Genomic DNA, 17,189 nt, shown 5'->3' with positions numbered 1-17,189 from the left:
AAGGCTTGGAAAACCATAATAATGGCAGAATGCCACTTTAACATATAATTGTCTTGTAATATGAATATTTATGTAGAGCAATATAACCTACTGTTTGGTATGTACGTACTGTATATTTTAATATAAATTTTGACATTTACCTCTTTAAGAAAGTATCTAAGTTATAGGAGACTTAGAGTATGTTCCCACAGTGCTTTTTTGCAGCGTTTTTTTTTTTCCACATGAAAAATGCAGATTTTTGACAGGAAAAATTCTGCGTACATTACCCGTGCGTATTTTTTGCGTTTGTGATGGGGTTTTTTATGCATTCAATTGAATAGGTAAAAATAATACAGCAAAAACGCTGAAAGAATTGTTATGCTGCAGTTTAAATAAAAATGCTCCACAGCTCTAAAAATGCAAAGATAAAAAGACACCATGTCAATGAGATTTTAGAAATATCATTTTTTATTTTTTTTTTCTCTGCTACTGTAAAACACTACTTTTTATGTACAGAAAAAAAACGCTACTTGTGAATATGCCTATGCTATTAAAAAACACGTTCACACTGAGTTTTCTGGAGGCAGAAAAAACAACAAATTTTTCAACAAGAAACCACTTCAGGAAACTCTCCTTTTTTGTTTGTTTTTAAAGAAGTTGCTTTTTTTCCTGAAGTGACTTTGAAGAGTGTTTTGTTTTGTGTGTTACAGCCTTTTGACCTGACAGTATCAAATTTGGAATAGACTCCAAGGGGAATCCGCCTCAAAGAAGTAGCTTTTTTTTATTCTACACTGTTTTCAAAACCTTGTGAGAAAAAAAACTCAAAACACTTGTACTTTGAACAACGAAATGGATTTTACTTTGAATTAAATAGCATGAGTATTCAAGAGTATTTACGTTTTAGAGAAGGATTGAGGAGTATTTCAGTATTTTAGGAATTTTTTTAGAACAGATCCACCTCAAAATCCTTTTCCAATGCACCAGGCCAATCGGGAAGTAGGAAGGCGAAGTGCAAGAACTGGTGCATCTCCTGTGATGCTCCACTTCTGGGGCGGCTGCGGGCTGGTATTTTTAGGCTGGGAAGGGCCCAATAACCTGGGACCTTTCCTGCCTAATATTATCAGCTCACAACTGTCTGCTTAACCTTTGCTGGTTATCAAAAATAGTGGGGAGGGACCCCACGTAATTTTTATTTCATTTATTTATTGATTTATTAGGTTGATACATGTACAGTAAGCTACATATGCAAGGCACTAGTTATATATCTCACGGATATCTCTTTATCTTTAGATTTACACATCTTTAACACCTAAAAATCGTTAATTTCTATTCTGCATTCTATTCCGTTATCTGTCACATGGACGGCACACGCATGTCATCCGTGTGCGGTACATATTGTTATCCGTTCTGCCGGAAAAAAATGGACGTCTACATATGGGTCACACGGACACACGCTCTATGTGAACACATGGACATGTGTGCAGCTCCATAGATTACAATGGGTGTTAGTGTCTCCGATACGTGTGAAAACTGACGCCAGACGTACAGGAAACACTGACTTGTGAAGGGGGCCTAATGCAGTACTTTAGGAGCTGCAGTTTGCAGGATGCCTTATTTTATTAGCATTATTATGTACATGCTATAAGATTTGTCCTTACCTGAAATATTGTTTTTAGAATTGTCACATGAAAATGCATTGCTCAGGCTATTTCACTGATTGAAATTGTTCATTTGACACAGTAATTATACCAGATTCAAGTGCCTGCCCAGCTCTTTTTTCTCTCCCCCTATCCCTGTACAATAAGCAGTTATTCCATTCATTACATTGCCATTATACCAACTGCTTGGGCGTACCCTGATTTAATCAGTTGCGTTAGTGTAGTATGATAACAATCACATGGACCACATCATGCTTGTCTAGGCACTTTCCCAGCATGTTTATATTCTCTGTTCAATAATCTATTCTCATGATATGGCTAATTTACTTTATAATTTCAACGTGACTAGATCTGAAATTCCAGCCTGGTTCGTGCAAAAAAAAAAATTTTGACTCCCTGTGCAAAATCTCTAATATCTTTCCAGATTTACTTTACTTTGGCTGGTTATTAATAGCTTTATAAGAACTGATTGGCATTTTCAAATCTTTTTTTATAAGCTTTTCCTCATTTATAAAGTAGAACTACTTTTGCTTCCAGTAAGTTTTAGTACCCAACATAGTAAGTGCATCCAGGATGAAATAACCAATAGTTTCTTAAAGCACCACTTTGGCGATTCTTTATTTCACCCCTGGAGTGGTATCACTAATCTAAGTTCCCTGCCTATGGCAAGACACCTCCCAGCTGTCGTCTTCATATGTTATCGGCTCCACTCTGGTCGTCTTCTGAGGTTGTGCTTGGTCGCGAATGAGTTTTTTATAGATTTAAATTGAGAGCTGGTGACCATTAGCTGTGACTTCCGGTCAGTTAAAAGTTGCAATCACATTATGCTGGAATGGGACCGGAGCGGTGCCAGGAAGAGCAGAAGTTTGGAGTATGTAAATTTCTGAACACAACTGTGAAGATTTAGTATTTTACATATCCGCTCTCTATGGGATGCGTTCCAGCACACTGGCATTGTCCAATCTGCGTGCAGACACACCACATCGGTTTGGGAAATGGTAACATGCAGATGTTACATTTTCTAGACAGAATAATTGTGGAATATCACAATGCCGAGTTTGCAGAAAAGATGCATAAGAATTGCTATTTAGTTCAGCAACCAGTATAATGACACATCAGTCTGTAGAATTGCTGGTATATGTCACATTCCCTAGGTTTTGCTTTGGTAAGAGAGACTGTCTGTGATATATAGCATCAAATTAGCAAAGCAGAACGTATTCCCCCTCACCGATGTTACAAAATCATAAAATCCGGTATGCTGTTAGTGGCGTCACCAACAATGGTGTTTGCACAAATGTCATCATTCGGATTACTTGTTGCTTTCAGAATAGGACTAACAATAAAAAAAAAATATTTTAAAGGAGCTGCCAAATCCAGGCCCTTAAAGATCATACCACATGATTTTTAATTAGCTACATTCAGTGTACCTAACTGGCTATGTTCACACGTAGCATTTTTACAGTTTTTTTTTTCTGCTGCCAAAACCTGTTCTCTTGGTAGTAAAAACGCTGCATTCATACAGTATATATTTAATAAAGATAGTTTTATTCACAAAAAAAATCAAAAAAGAAGCAAAACCGGTTTGGTTTGTGCTTTTTTGCACTTTCTCATTTCTTTTTATGGGTGAAAAAAGCACTGCAAAAACGCTGAAAGCATGAACATGCTGCAGATTAAAAAAACGCTGCAGTTCTCAAATTCAGTCAAGAATAAAAAAAAAGAAGCGTGTGCATGAGATTTCAGAAATCTCAACACATATTCTTATTTGTATTTAACCCCTTAATGACCGGGCCATTTTCCGTTGTTGCATTTTTGTTTTTTGCTCCCCTTCTTCCCAGAGCCATAACTTTTTTATTTTTCGGTCAATATGGCTTTGTGAGGGCTTATTTTTTGCGGGACAAGTTGTACTTTTGAACGACATCACTGGTGTTACCATATCATGTACTGGAAAACAGGAAAAAAAATCCAAGTGCGATGAAATTGCAAAAAAAGTGCAATTCCACATTTGCTTTTTTGTTTTTTTTTCACCACGTTCACTGGATGCTAAAACTGACCTGTCATTCTTATTCTCCAGGTCATTACGAGTTTGTAGATAACAAACATGTATAGGTTCTTTTTTATTTAAGTGGTGAAAAAAAAATCCAAAAGTTTGCTAAAAAAAAGCGCCATTTTCCGATATCCATGGCGTCTCCCATTTTTTGGGATCTGGGGCCGGGTGAGGGCTTATTTTTTGCGTGCCAAGCTGACATTTTTATTGATACCATTCTGGGGTAGATCTGATGTTTTTGCTTGCCTGTTATTGCATTTTATTGTAATGTTGCGACGACCAAAAAAAACTTAATTCTGACGTTTTTAATTTTTTTTCTCGTTACGCTGTTTATTGATGGAAATCTTTTTTTATATTGATAGATCGGGCGATTCTGAATATGGAAATACCAAATATGTGTACGTGTGATTTTTCTTTTTATTGTTTTATTTTGAATGGGGCGAAAGTGGGGTGACTTAAACTTTTATATATATTTTTAAAACCTTTTTTTTTTTACTTTTTGCATGCTTCAATAGTCTCCATAGGAGACATGAAGCCGCAGTTGTCTGATATCCTGTACTACACATCAGATCGCCTGTGTGTAGCAGAAATTCTGACTTGCTATGAGCACCAACCGCTGGGCGGCATTCATTGCAATCTGGCAATGACAACCACAGGGGTCTCCTGCAGACCCCGGGTTGTCAAGCCAACGCATCGGCGATCCGCGATCATGTGACGGGGTCGCCGATGGGCGGAGCCAATGACGCATTTCCAGGAAGAATGAGTTAACAGCCACGTGTGGATCGTGATTCCACCCGCGGCTGTTGCAGGCACATGTCAGCTGACATGTGCCTGGAAAGGTGCGGGCTCAGCGTCGGAGGCCGCACCAAACGGGGATATGACGTGCATCGTACTATTACGGCACACGTCATAAAGGAGTTAAAAATGGCAGAAAAAAAAACCCTGCTGCATGTGAACATAGCCTAATAGTTCACAGTTTTTATGTATATTTTTCTGGCATTTATTTTTTGTCAATCTTCCAAAAGTCTTCAAAACTGCTTCAGGAGAAGAAAAAATCCTCCAAAAATTTACCAAAGAGGGTGTGTTCCCTGAAGAGTTTTCTGCTTGAAAGTGTCATCATTTTTAAGTCTTCAGAATGCTATATGTGAGCACTGCCTAAGACTTTTGTCTGGAGTCAAAACAAATAGTACTCTTATGAACAATAACTTTCAAATTTGTATTGACAATCTTTGAAGACTACTCTTGAGAGTTTGGTTTAGTAACTCTTACGCAAAATAGTTTTTTTTGTCTTCCTGACGTAGTGATTTTAATAAATATATATTCCATGCCTATGTACTTTACTTTTACAGTTATTTCAAATTAGATCTTCACATTAATTTTTACTTTTCTTGTTCCTGTATTTAGTACCCTTATCTCCCTGTTTCCTGCAATCTGTTGCTTGCAAACTAATATTTCCAAAATGTATATTTTTTATGTTTATTTCTTTGTTTGTTTTGGTAGCGTGTGCCCGTAGAAATTAAGCAAATTGTTCATCTGTTATTATAGTTCAGTCTAAGCTCATTTTAAGAGGAACATGTGTTGTACCATATTTATAATGGCGCTACTAATTGTATTTTTTTTTCTCATTACATTTTTAGATGTACTCTGCTCTACCTTCCCCAGTGGGCTAGGGGAAAGCATTTTCTTATTAGCAACACTGTTGCAATAAAAATAAAAAAAAGAAATCATAGTGTGTTGCTGATTAATGACTAAATATTTAGCTGAAAATGTTATGGCTTCATACAGAAATTAAGGGATGCTTCTATCTCTTTCATTTAACTTTCGAATGTGCTAGGAATAAAAAGAAATAGAACATACTATCCCCCGTATCCCTCGCCACTTCTCCTGTTGTCAGAGTCCCCCAATGCTCTCCTTCCTTCTCTCACTATCTGGTTGGCGCCTAACTGCTGCAGCCAATCAGTGGGACAGTAGAGCGGCAGAGGATCCAGCCATATTTCCTTATTTTTTTTATTTTTTTGCCAGCACACTTTGGCAATATGGTAATTAAATCAAATGGATGGGAAACTCCTTTAATTCTTTATTTAGTTACATAGGTTGAAAAAAAGACCTAGGTCCATCAAGTTCAACCTTTTCTCCACCAATTATACATTTTTTTTGTCACTAAATTATCTATAACCTACAATGTTATGTACTGTGAAATTCTATTGATCTGCAGTAGGTTTTACTTAGTGTTTTTCCCCCTTTTTTTAGTACAAAAATCTAGAAGTAAATACAAATGAGAGGGGAAGTTGTTCTCTTTTATTTTTACTTATGGAATGATCCATATTTGGCGTTAAAAAAAATAAGTCAAAAATTGAACCAAAACTTGGGGAAGTATAGATTATAAGTATATATAAGAGAACGATGAAGTGGTAAATTTTACAATAAAACTGTAACAATACCAAAGTCCTTTGAATGCAACAGAGAAGTGTTCATTGAGGCTGACTATTACATTGTATAAAAAGTAATGGTTTTTGCTTGTTCCTCTCTCATTTACAGATTCGGTGTCTACGGCATCTGGTCCACTTTTAGTTGAAGTTGCCAAAACTCCAGGCTCCAACCTTGGAGTAGCACTAACTACCTCGATGTACTGCAACAAACAGGTCATTGTGATTGACAAAATCAAATCTGCAAGTATCGCTGACCGGTAAGGCCGCACAATGTTTTTAGTTTGCTTATTTTTTCCTCAGTATGACCTCTTTCTAATTCTGATTGAACCAAATCAAATCTGTGGCTGACAAAAGTTATCATCGGCTGCAGTTGGGTTCATGTTAACAGTTCATACTCTGGAATGAATGAATGTAATGGAGTTATGGATACTGGATTGTTGACAAGAACATTAAGGCATTCCATTTCTTTATACTCAGGTGTGGTGCTCTTCATATTGGGGACCACATCTTGTCTGTAGATGGAACAAGTATGGAGTATTGCACATTAGCAGAAGCCACACAGCTCCTAGCAAGCACCTGTGAACAAGTGAAGCTAGAGATTCTTCCATACCATCAGACCCGGCTAGCACTAAAGGGGCCTGATCACGGTAAGATGATCACAAATATTGTGACCTCTAAGAGATATTCACTAAGGAACACTACTATGCCATCACTGCCACTGTATACCTTGATTATGATAATTAAAGCAATTAAAACTCTGAAATTGTAGGCATCATTGATCATGACATGTTAGCAGTTCGTGATGTGTGTTCCACAATTTCTATGTATTCGTTGGCCAAAGCATGTAAAAGTCCTTAAAGGGAAGCTGTCAGCAGGATTTCACCCCGCAAACTATTTCTATCCATATGTAGCTCTTTCAAAGACAAATCCAGCAATACCTTTACCTACACAGTCCATTCCTCCATTCCTGAGAAATTAGCATTTGCATGGATATGCAAATGAAGGTGAAGTGCTTCTGGCCTGTGGAAGCTCTGCCCATGCCTTTGTCATTCTGGCTCTGTTACCAGCCAAGCTCTGCCTCCTCCTGCTGTGTAACTTCAAGCGAAGAAGATATTAGTCAAGCAGGAGGAAAAATAGAGCTGAAGTGACACAGGCTGGAGAAGAGCTGCCACAGTCTGAAAGCTCTTCCGCCTCATTTCCATATCCATTCAAACGCTGATTTCTCCTTAACAAAGTAACGGACTATCTAGATGAAGGTATTGCTGGACGTGTCTTTGAAAGAGCTACATATGGATAACAATAGTTTGTGAGGTGAAATCCTACTGACAGATTCCCTTTAAGGTGAAACTGCAGTGCAGTGAACTAGAGCTTTGCTTTAGATCCCCTTAATATGTAGAGCATAGTTACTCCATGACCCTGCAATTCTTGTTAGAATAAGTGGAAAGTCAGAGTACTCCCTTCCAATTTCTAAAAGGAGACTATGCTAATATTAGCCTTAGTGCCTGAAGCAATTCAATACTACTATTTCTCAATATAGGTATTACTGCAGTTTCCAGGAGGGTAAATTGTCAGGGTATAAAGATACTCAGCACCTGACATTTTTTGAAGAGTGACCCCTGAACATGAGTGCTTGCTGCTTTGTTACAAACATTAATACTAATTATTTCAGATGGCCACAAAGGCTGATGTATGCTATTTTCAGTCTTCTGTTGGCACACTTTTGTACCAGCAGTTGGCCCAAAGCAGGCTTCTGTGGGAAAGGAGATGTGATGTGCTATATTTTTTCATTGTTGCTGGGATACAGCTTTTAGCATAATCATAAAGTAGTGATGATAAATGACAGGCTAGTTCAGTGGACATGCAAGTACTTCTTGCATCCTCCTTTTGTGGCCTCATCACTATTTTCGGCTTCCACCTATAACAGTTCTCAAAGCCAAAAATTACCTTCACATTGTCTGTGATTCTTCAATGTGATGTACAGTATGAGATGATTGTTCAAAAGATCAGCCAATCCAGACTGTATTAATGAAGAGTTGTACACTTTCGGGCCATCTAAAATCACTAGGGTAGTGCTAGCCTTATGTTCATATTTCATTAACATCCCTCCAACACCACCTGGAAGTTGACCCTTAACCCCCATATTGACAGAAACCAAAGAAGGTTAAAGAGTAACCATCTTTTTAATTTTTATTTTAGAATAGTGTCCATGAAAATAAACTTTGTAATATATTTTATCAGAGAAATGTGCCTCTTTGTCCTCTTAGATTGAACTTTCACTCTCAAGTTATGGATGAAATCTGTATTCTGTAAAGAGAGATTTTCCCATTACTGAAATAGGAGATGGCAGTTGGTGCTTTTGAATTCTATGGCAGTGGAGGAGCTAGAGATCGACACAGACATTCTGCTGCAAGTTCTGAAAGGACAGTTACAGTTCAGCATAGAACTTTATAAGCACCAACTGTCATCTATCTTAGTAACGGAAAAATCTTTCTTCACTGAAGACAGATTATTCCTGTGAATTGTGATCAGTCCAGGAGGAGAAAGAAGGAGATTTCGCTGATATGATATATCACAAAGTTTCTTATTTAAATATGTACTATTGATTTATGAAAAAAAAAGTGTAAAAGATGGTTACTTTTCAAAAGACCCTAACTTCTGTCCCTAAAGTGGTCAGGTCAGTCTTCCGGGGTGGGGGGGGGGAGCTTTTATTGTCTTCCTGGCTACCTTCTTTTTTTGGCCATCACATTAATTTGGCTTTTAAGTTGACAGCTGCAACTTACTGTATGACTAGATAAGATATTACTAGAAGACACAAGGTTTGTCGTCTTTCTAACATTTTAGCCTTGATTGTTTATTCACTACTTTCCCTGCAAGCCGTTTTTCTTCTTCTGACCTGCTGGGATTCATAACCTTCAAGCTGAGCAGCAAAATGCTTTTCTCAGATATAAAGGCTGTGCCTAGGAAAACAAATTATTTTAACATCCAAGACACATTGTATTGTAGCTAAGCATTAGTTTTCAATTTTCTCTTTGAAAAGATCTTACAGCTTTAGATTAATAAATCCATTTATCTGCACTTTACATAGGAGTTATAAAATAGTAAATAAGCTTTAAATATTTTAGAACTGCCATCATGTACTGAATGCAAATGTATTAACAGTACATCCCATTGGTATATTATACCAGGGGCTAAAAATCCCAGACTGCTAAATAATGCGGTGTTCTGAAGGTGCGATATGTGATAAAGGTGATAACATCATGTAACATTTGTGCCATCTAAATTATGGAAAGTGGGTCTAATAATAATGTCCTAATGCCCTGGTTATGGCCCAGTTGCCAGCAATGTGCACAGAATATCATTATTTAGCACTCACTGGATTTCTCTAAAGGTCTATTTCTGATATCAATTAATGTGTGAAACGTGGTAACAATTTTTATAAAATGGAAGTCTGATAGATTATTAACGTATCTTTAATTGTCCTTGTAAAAGCCATGTAATGCCTCAATGTCAGCATCTAGGGCATGTTGCTTTCAATTACCTTGCTAACTGCTCTCACTTCCACTTTAATTCATTAAAACTCAGTTACCTTTCCCTCTTTTCTGGTTCTTTTCCTTTATGATTCCCTGTCATCCCTTCATACGGGCAGTAAAGGTTCAAAGGAGCAGCGAAAAGCAAGTTCCATGGGACGGCTCAACCAACAGCCACCGCCGCCTCACCAACCAACATTATAACACCTACCACCCTGACCATTCCAGGACGCCAGCCATGAAATGCCAGAAACCACCTCCTCAAAAACTCCTTCGTAATGAGCCACCTTTACTTTCTGCCTCTTTCTTTCTCCTCTCTTCTTCATGCTTTCTCATTTCAGGCATAACAGCATTGCTTGCTTTTACTTCTCACTTCTCCATACTAATAGAAGATATGACATTGATATGCTGGTCTCCACATACGTGGAATGAAAAAGTTTTGGCATCCCCGGTCAAAATTACTGTTATTGTGAGCAGTTAAGCAAGTTGAAATGATCTCTAAAAGGCCAAAAGTTAAAGATGACACATTTGCTTTGTATTTTAGGCAATATATATATATACAATATATATATAGTCTTTTTTTTTTTTTTTCATTTTAAAAATTACAAAAAGGAAAATGGGCTGATGCAAAAGTTTTGCCACCCTTGGAGATTTGTGTGCTCAGATAACTTTGACCAAGGTTTCAGACCTTAATTAGCCTGTTAGGGTTATGACTTGTTCACTATCATCGTTAAGAAAGGCCAGCTGATGCAAATTTCCCAGCTTTTTAAAACCCCAGCTTCCTCTAACCTTGTGCCCAAAAACTGCAGCCATGGGTTCTAGCACTCTGAAAATGAAAATGGTGGAGGCCCACTAAGCAGGAGAAGGCTATAAGAAGATAGCAAAGCATTCAATTTGCCCTTTCCTCAGTTTGAAATGTAATTAAGAAATGGCAGTTAACAGGAACAGTGGAGGTCAACATAAGGTCTGGAAGACCAAGCAAAATTTCAGTGAGAGCTGCTCATTGGATTGCTAGAGAGGCAAATCAGAACCCCAACTTGACTGCAAAAGACCTTTAGAAAGATTTAGCAGACTCTGAGGTTGTGGTATTGTTCTACTGTTCAGAGACACCTGCATAAATATGGCCTTCGTGGAAGAGTCACCAGAAGAAAACCTCTCCTGCGTCCTCACCATAAAATTCAGTGTCAGAAGTATACAAAAGAACATCTAAACAAGCCTGATTAATTTTGGAAACAAGTCCTGTGGACCGATGAGGTTAAAATAGAACTCTTTGGCCACAATGATAAAAAGTATGCGTGGAGAAAAAAGAGCACAGAATTTCAGGAAAAAACATCTCACCAACCATTAAGCATGGGGGGTGGATCAATCATGCTTTGGGGTTGTGTTGCAGCCAATGGCACTGGGAACATTTCACGGGTAGAGGGAAGAATGCATGAAATGAATGAATGAAATTTCAACAAATTCTTGATGCAAACATAACACAATCTGTAAAAAAGCTGAAGTTGAAAAGAGGACGGCTTCTGCAAATTGATAATGATCCTAAACGCGTCAAAATCCACAATAGACTACATCAAAAGATGCAAGCTGAAGGTTTTACAATGGCCCTCACAGTCCCCTGATCTGAATATCATTGAAAATCTGTGGCTAGACCTCAAAATAGCAGTGCATGCAAAAGAACCAAGGAATCTCACAGAACTGGAAGAATTTTCCAAGGAAAAATGGATGAAAATCACTCCAGAATTGAAAGACTCTTGGCTGGCTACAAAAAGCGTTTACAAGCTGTGATACGTGCAAAAGGGGGTGTTACTTGGTACTAACCATGCAGGGTGCCCAAACTTTTGCATCGGCCCATTTTCCTTTTGTAATTTTTAAAATGTAAAAGATGAAAATATATACCGTATTTTTCGGACTATAAGACGCACTTTTTTTCTCCAAAATTTTGGAGGAAAGTGAGGGGTGTGTCTTATAGTCCGAACTGTGCTCCGTACTCTATACCTATGGCTGTTGGTGGTTGGGGTGTAAGGCGAGCGGCAGCGGGGGATGAGCGGGGCACAGGAGGCAGCAGCTGCCCACTGCTAAAGAAAATTTATATTCACTGCTCCCCATGCTGGAGGAGAGAGGAGGTGAGTATAATTGTTTTATTTTTGTGTGTGCAGCGTGTTGGGGATCAGGGGGTGCCAAGCATACCAGGATAGGGATGAGGGGTGCCATGCATACCAGGATAGGGATGAGGGGTGCCATGCATACCAGGATAGGGATGAGGGGTGCCATGCATACCAGGATGGGGATCAGGGGTGCCATGCATACCAGGATGAGGGATAAGGGGTGCCATACATACCAGGAAGAGGGATGAAGGGTGCCATGCATACCAGGAAGAGGGATATGGGGTGCCATGCATACCAGGAAGAGGGATATGGGGTGCCATGCATACCAGGATGAGGAGTGCCATGCATACCAGGATTAGGGGGTGCCGTGCATACCAGGATTAGGGGGTGCCGTGCATACCAGGATGAGTGGCGCCATGCATACCAGGATGAGTGGCGCCATGCATACCAGGATGAGTGGCACCATGCATACCAGGATGAGGGGTGCCATGCATACCAGGATGAGGGGTGCCTAGCATACCAGGATGGGAATCAAGGGGTGCCATGCATACCAGGATGAGGGATTGGGGTGCCATGCATACCAGGATGGGGATAAGGGGTGCTATGCATATCAGGATGGGGTGAAGGGTGCCATGCATATCAGGATGGGGATGAGGGGTACCATGCATATCAGGATGGAGATGAGGGCGACATATAACAGAAAGGAAGGGGTCATATATACCAGGATGGGAGATATTAACAGAATTGGGGGACATTACCCCTATAACAGTGTCATCAGCAGACCCCCTCCCCCTTAACAGGGCATCATGACCACATCTTTTGCTTAAATCTTTTTTTCTATTTTCCTCCTCTAAAACATAGGTGCGTCTTATGATTCGGTGCGTCTTATAGTCTGAAAAATATGGTATATATATTTTTTTGTGCTTAAAATTCAAAGTAAATGTGTCATCTTTAACTTTAGGCCTCTTAGAGATCATTTCATCTTCAACTTGCTTAACTGTTCACAATAACAGTAATTTTGACCAGGGATGCCCAAACTTTTACATTCCACTGTCGCCCCCTGGGTTGACATAAATGATAGCATGAGATATTCATTTACCAAAAAAACAGTGATAGATCCATTGTACCACTTATTGTATTACCATAGCACAAGTAAGAAAGATTCGGGCAACACATTGTCTTTTGTCTGCATGGGAGTCACACGGTGTTGTTTTTGTATAATATAATATGTTTTCTGATGAGTTGTTGCATAGCAATGAATAATGTGCCCAAAAGCAAATTTTGGGTCTTTCCTTAGAGCCCTAGAGTAAGGACAGATGAAGAAACTGCCGTGGCTTTGACTTGATCAAAAATCACATCCTGCTTTTGGTTTTTCATAAAAAAACATGGTTTCATGGTGCATTTTTCACTGACCTTATTCTCCGTAGCCTAAGTTTTAAAAGCAGAGAAGGAATATGCAGAATATACATAGTCACACTGGCGCACTCAAAGATGTACACAGACAGATGCGGACATATGATTATACACTGCTCAAAAAAATAAAGGGAACACTTAAACAACAGAATTTAACTCCAAGTAAATCAAACTTCTGTGAAATCAAACTGTCCACTTAGGAAGCAACACTGATTAACCATCAATTTCACATGCTGTTGTGCAAATGGAATAGACAATGGATGGAAATTATTGGCAATTATCAAGACACCCTCAGTAAAGGAGTGGTTCTGCAGGTGGGGACCACAGACCACATCTCAGTACCAATGCTTTCTGGCAGATGTTTTGGTCACTTTTGAATGTTGGTTGTGCTTTCACACTCGTGGTAGCATGAGACGGACTCTACAACCCACAGAAGTTGCTCAGATAGTGTAGCTCATCCAGGATGGCACATCAATGCGAGCTGTGGCAAGAAGGTTTGCTGTGTCGGTCAGCGTAGTGTCCAGAGGCTGGAGGCGCTACCAGGAGACAGGCCAGTACACCAGGAGACGTGGAGGGGGCATGAGGAGGGCAACAACCCAGCAGCAGGACCGCTACCTCCGCCTTTGTGCAAGGAGGAACAGGAGGGGCACTGCCAGAGCCCTGCAAAATGACCTCCAATAGGCCACAAATGTGTCCTCGCCAGAGGAAGCCTGACTGCCAATAGGTACCGAGGTGAGATCCTCAGACCCCTTGTGAGACCATATGCTGGTGCGGTTGGCCCTGGTTTCCTCCTAATGCAGGACAATGTCAGACCTCATGTGGCTGGAGTGTGTCAGCAGTTCCTGCAAGATGAAGGCATTGAAGCTATGGACTGGCCCGCCCGTTCTCCACACCTGAATCCGATTGAGCACATCTGGGACATCATGTCTCGCTCCATTCACCAACGTCACGTTGCACCACAGACTGTCCAGGAGTTGGCTTATGCTTTAGTCCAGGTCTGGGAAGAGATCCCACAGGAGACCATCCGCAACCTCATCAGGAGCATGCCCAGGCGTTGTAGGGAGGTCATACAGGCACATGGAGGCCACACACAATACTGAGCCTCATTTTGACTTGTTTTAAGGACATTACATCAAAGTTGGATCAGCCTGTAGTGTGTTTTTCCACTTTAATTTTGGGGGTGACTCCAAATCCAGGCCTCCATTGGTTAATAAATTTGATTTCCATTGATGATTTTTGTGTGATTTTGTTGTCAGCACATTCAGCTTTGTACAGAACAAAGTATTCAATGAGAATATTTAATTCATTCAGATCTAGGATGTGTTATTTGAGTGTTCCCTTTATTTTTTTGAGGGCCAGTAAAAAGCTTTGAAAAGTCGCTTCATTTTGTCACAACTGGCGGCTGCACTAAAATTGTGCGATTTTTGGTGTTCTCACGCCATTTCCACCAAGCTTAGACAAAGTTGACAAAGCTAGGGTGGGAGCGTGATGACTGCTGCTCGTCAAATTCAGGTGCTGGAGAAGGTCTTAAAGCGATGTGCTCACTGAGATGTGCGCCACTCATCTGGCTCTCCTGATTCATGAAGACCAATTGATTCATGAATAGGCTTATGCCTCTTCATGAATGTGGAGCATCTGAGTCATGAACAACGTCGATCTTGATTAATCTGGCCCACAGGCTACATTCACACATCTGTTGTACACATCCGTGTGCTGTCCGTTTTTTATACGGACCCTTAGAGTTTCATTGATCCATGTACACATCCGTTTGAAAAACTGATTCATGTGTCTAATCCGTAGGGCTCAAAGTATGTCCTACTCTCATCTGTTTTGTGGATCAGACTCGCCCATTGAAGTATACAGGAATCCATTAAAATGAATGAAAAACAGGAGACATAGGGGCCAACTCATCAAAGATTTTACATAATACATAAACTGATATAGAAGCTCTAAAAAAATCACAATTTTTTTTCGATTTTGGCGTTTTCATGCCAGTTTGAAGTCTGAATCTACAAAATAGGTGGGGCCTTACCCACCCATCAAATTCATCAAGAGTGCTGGCATTTTGTACGCCAGAAACTAGAGTAGCATTTCTGATGTGGTGCACACCACTCAGAAGAGACGCCAAATTCATTAGGTGCTGTGTACCTGTTAGTGAATTTGGCGCCTTCTACTCCAGCGTGCGCTAGGCCAGTCTTGATGAATCAGTCCCATACTTTTTATTTTTGTGCTTCATCTATGAGTCATCAATTTTTAACTGATCTATTGCAAAAGTCAGTGGATAAAAAAAATGCTGTTATTCAGTCGATTTCCCTCCTTCAGTTTTTAAAATAGGATGAGAAAAAAATGGATGTAAAATGGATGACACATGAGAAAAAAAACAGTCCATTTTTTATATATATGTAAAAGCTGAAACAGATGTGTGAATGCAGTCTATTAGGGTTAGTAATCACTGATCAGGATGTCGAATGAACACTGACAAGCTTATTTGGATGAATTGACTGGATCCACTCCCTTACAGGAAAGGTAACTGGGTAATAACACATCTAGGTAGTAGATTAATACAAATGTATACAAAATATAATTTTACACATCTTCTAGGCGGTGTAACATTATTAAATTAAGTATGGATCATAATGATCTGAAAATGAAAATATTAAGACATGAACTTTAGTTTGTCCTTTTTCTTTTCTTTCACCCATGTCTGACTGTCGTCATTATGGACAAGTTGTGTTGTACATCTATAAGTATTCTAGAAGTAGTGGCTTGTATTTGTATCCATAGATCAGAGCACATTTATTACAGTTTTGTTGCTTGCTGATGTTTTTTTACTAATACATTAGATAAATTACTTTGTAGATATGAAGTGCAAAATGGTTGCAAACATAATTTACCTATGTGGAAGATCAATTATGAATGTAAAAGCATGTCAAATGAAAAGTGCTTAGTAAATTGCCGTAGCCGTTACATTATGGAGACTCGGAATGATTTCTGATTGAGTACATCTTTCTGTTAATCATTATATATCTAAAGCGGAAACATCTGCTTTTCTCTTCCTTTCAAGTAAAACAAATTAAAAAACACATACATAATGTAGTAAAATGACTAAATCATTCTGAAACATCCAAATGGATTAATGGCAGCAAAATGTGAATACGTTCATTAAGCTCCTATAATGGTTTCTCAACAAAATTCATGCTTCTTGTATAACAGTTTGACATGCCAAATATATAACGGGAACCTGTCATGTTGAAAACGGTATCTGATCTGCTGCAGGATGTTATAGAACGTAAGTTGCTGATCAGATTGGTGTACATTTTTAGTGGGGAAAAGTTTCTGAAAAAAACGTGGATTTTATTTATTGAATTCCCTGGTGTTTATACACACGAGTCCAATGGGCGGTCCTATTCAGTGATTGACCGTCTTTTCTATATGTCTGTGCATGCAGAGGTAGCTGTCAATCACAGAGTAGGACCGCCCACTGGAATAATGCATATATGTACACCAAGGATTTCAATACATAAAATACAAGTTATATCATTCTGTTCAGCATCTACTTTTCTAGACCATGTCTGTATACAGATAGGACTATATGTGTAACGTGACTGTGTCCCTTTAAGGTTCCTACCGATCCCCTTTATTGCAGTGCTCAGTCCTCGATTTTCCTGAGTGTGGTGTACTATGTGTACTCTTTCTTACAGCAGCATTGGTATCTTCATCCTTCTCTCCTACCTCCATGAGTGCATACAGCCTGAGCTCGCTCAACACGGGGACTCTACCTCGCAGTCTGTACCCCACCAGTCCACGAGGAACGCTAATGAGAAGGAGAATGAAGAAGAAGGACTTCAAAAGTTCATGTAAGATAGCTTCACAAAGCTTTCCTTTTCTACAGTATATTCATTGTAGTTCTTCTTATTGGCAAAGATTACATTGTAAAGTCTTGTACTTTATGATAAATCTCCTGCAGGGTTACTTAAAAGGGCTTTTCTTTGACTTAAAGGGGTTTTCCCACAAACGAAAGTTCATTTTAATCA

General features: G+C 39.3%; 1 protein-coding gene across 8 annotated transcripts in view; it reads left to right on the top strand.

The window, feature by feature from the left end:
- The window catches only part of GRIP1 (glutamate receptor interacting protein 1), a 647,688-nt gene that overhangs the window by 568,945 nt on the left and 61,554 nt on the right, over nt 1–17,189 (top strand). For 5 of the 8 annotated variants that reach the window (XM_073651743.1, XM_073651736.1, XM_073651738.1 and 2 more), the window contains exons 8-11: nt 6,220–6,367; nt 6,588–6,757; nt 9,757–9,912; nt 16,857–17,012. In XM_073651743.1, the coding sequence (XP_073507844.1) occupies nt 6,220–6,367; nt 6,588–6,757; nt 9,757–9,912; nt 16,857–17,012 (630 nt within the window). The remainder of the gene's footprint in view (nt 1–6,219; nt 6,368–6,587; nt 6,758–9,756; nt 9,913–16,856; nt 17,013–17,189) is intronic. The other 3 variants (XM_073651737.1, XM_073651741.1, XM_073651742.1) reach the window with 3 other exon arrangements.

The sequence above is a fragment of the Phyllobates terribilis genome, unplaced genomic scaffold, assembly GCF_046119375.1.
Source record: "Phyllobates terribilis strain yellow unplaced genomic scaffold, ASM4611937v1 Scaffold_11__3_contigs__length_659146591, whole genome shotgun sequence".
Taxonomy (NCBI): domain Eukaryota; kingdom Metazoa; phylum Chordata; class Amphibia; order Anura; family Dendrobatidae; genus Phyllobates; species Phyllobates terribilis.
Note: the sequence above shows the minus strand (reverse complement) of the source record. Positions and strands in the feature narration are given on the sequence as shown.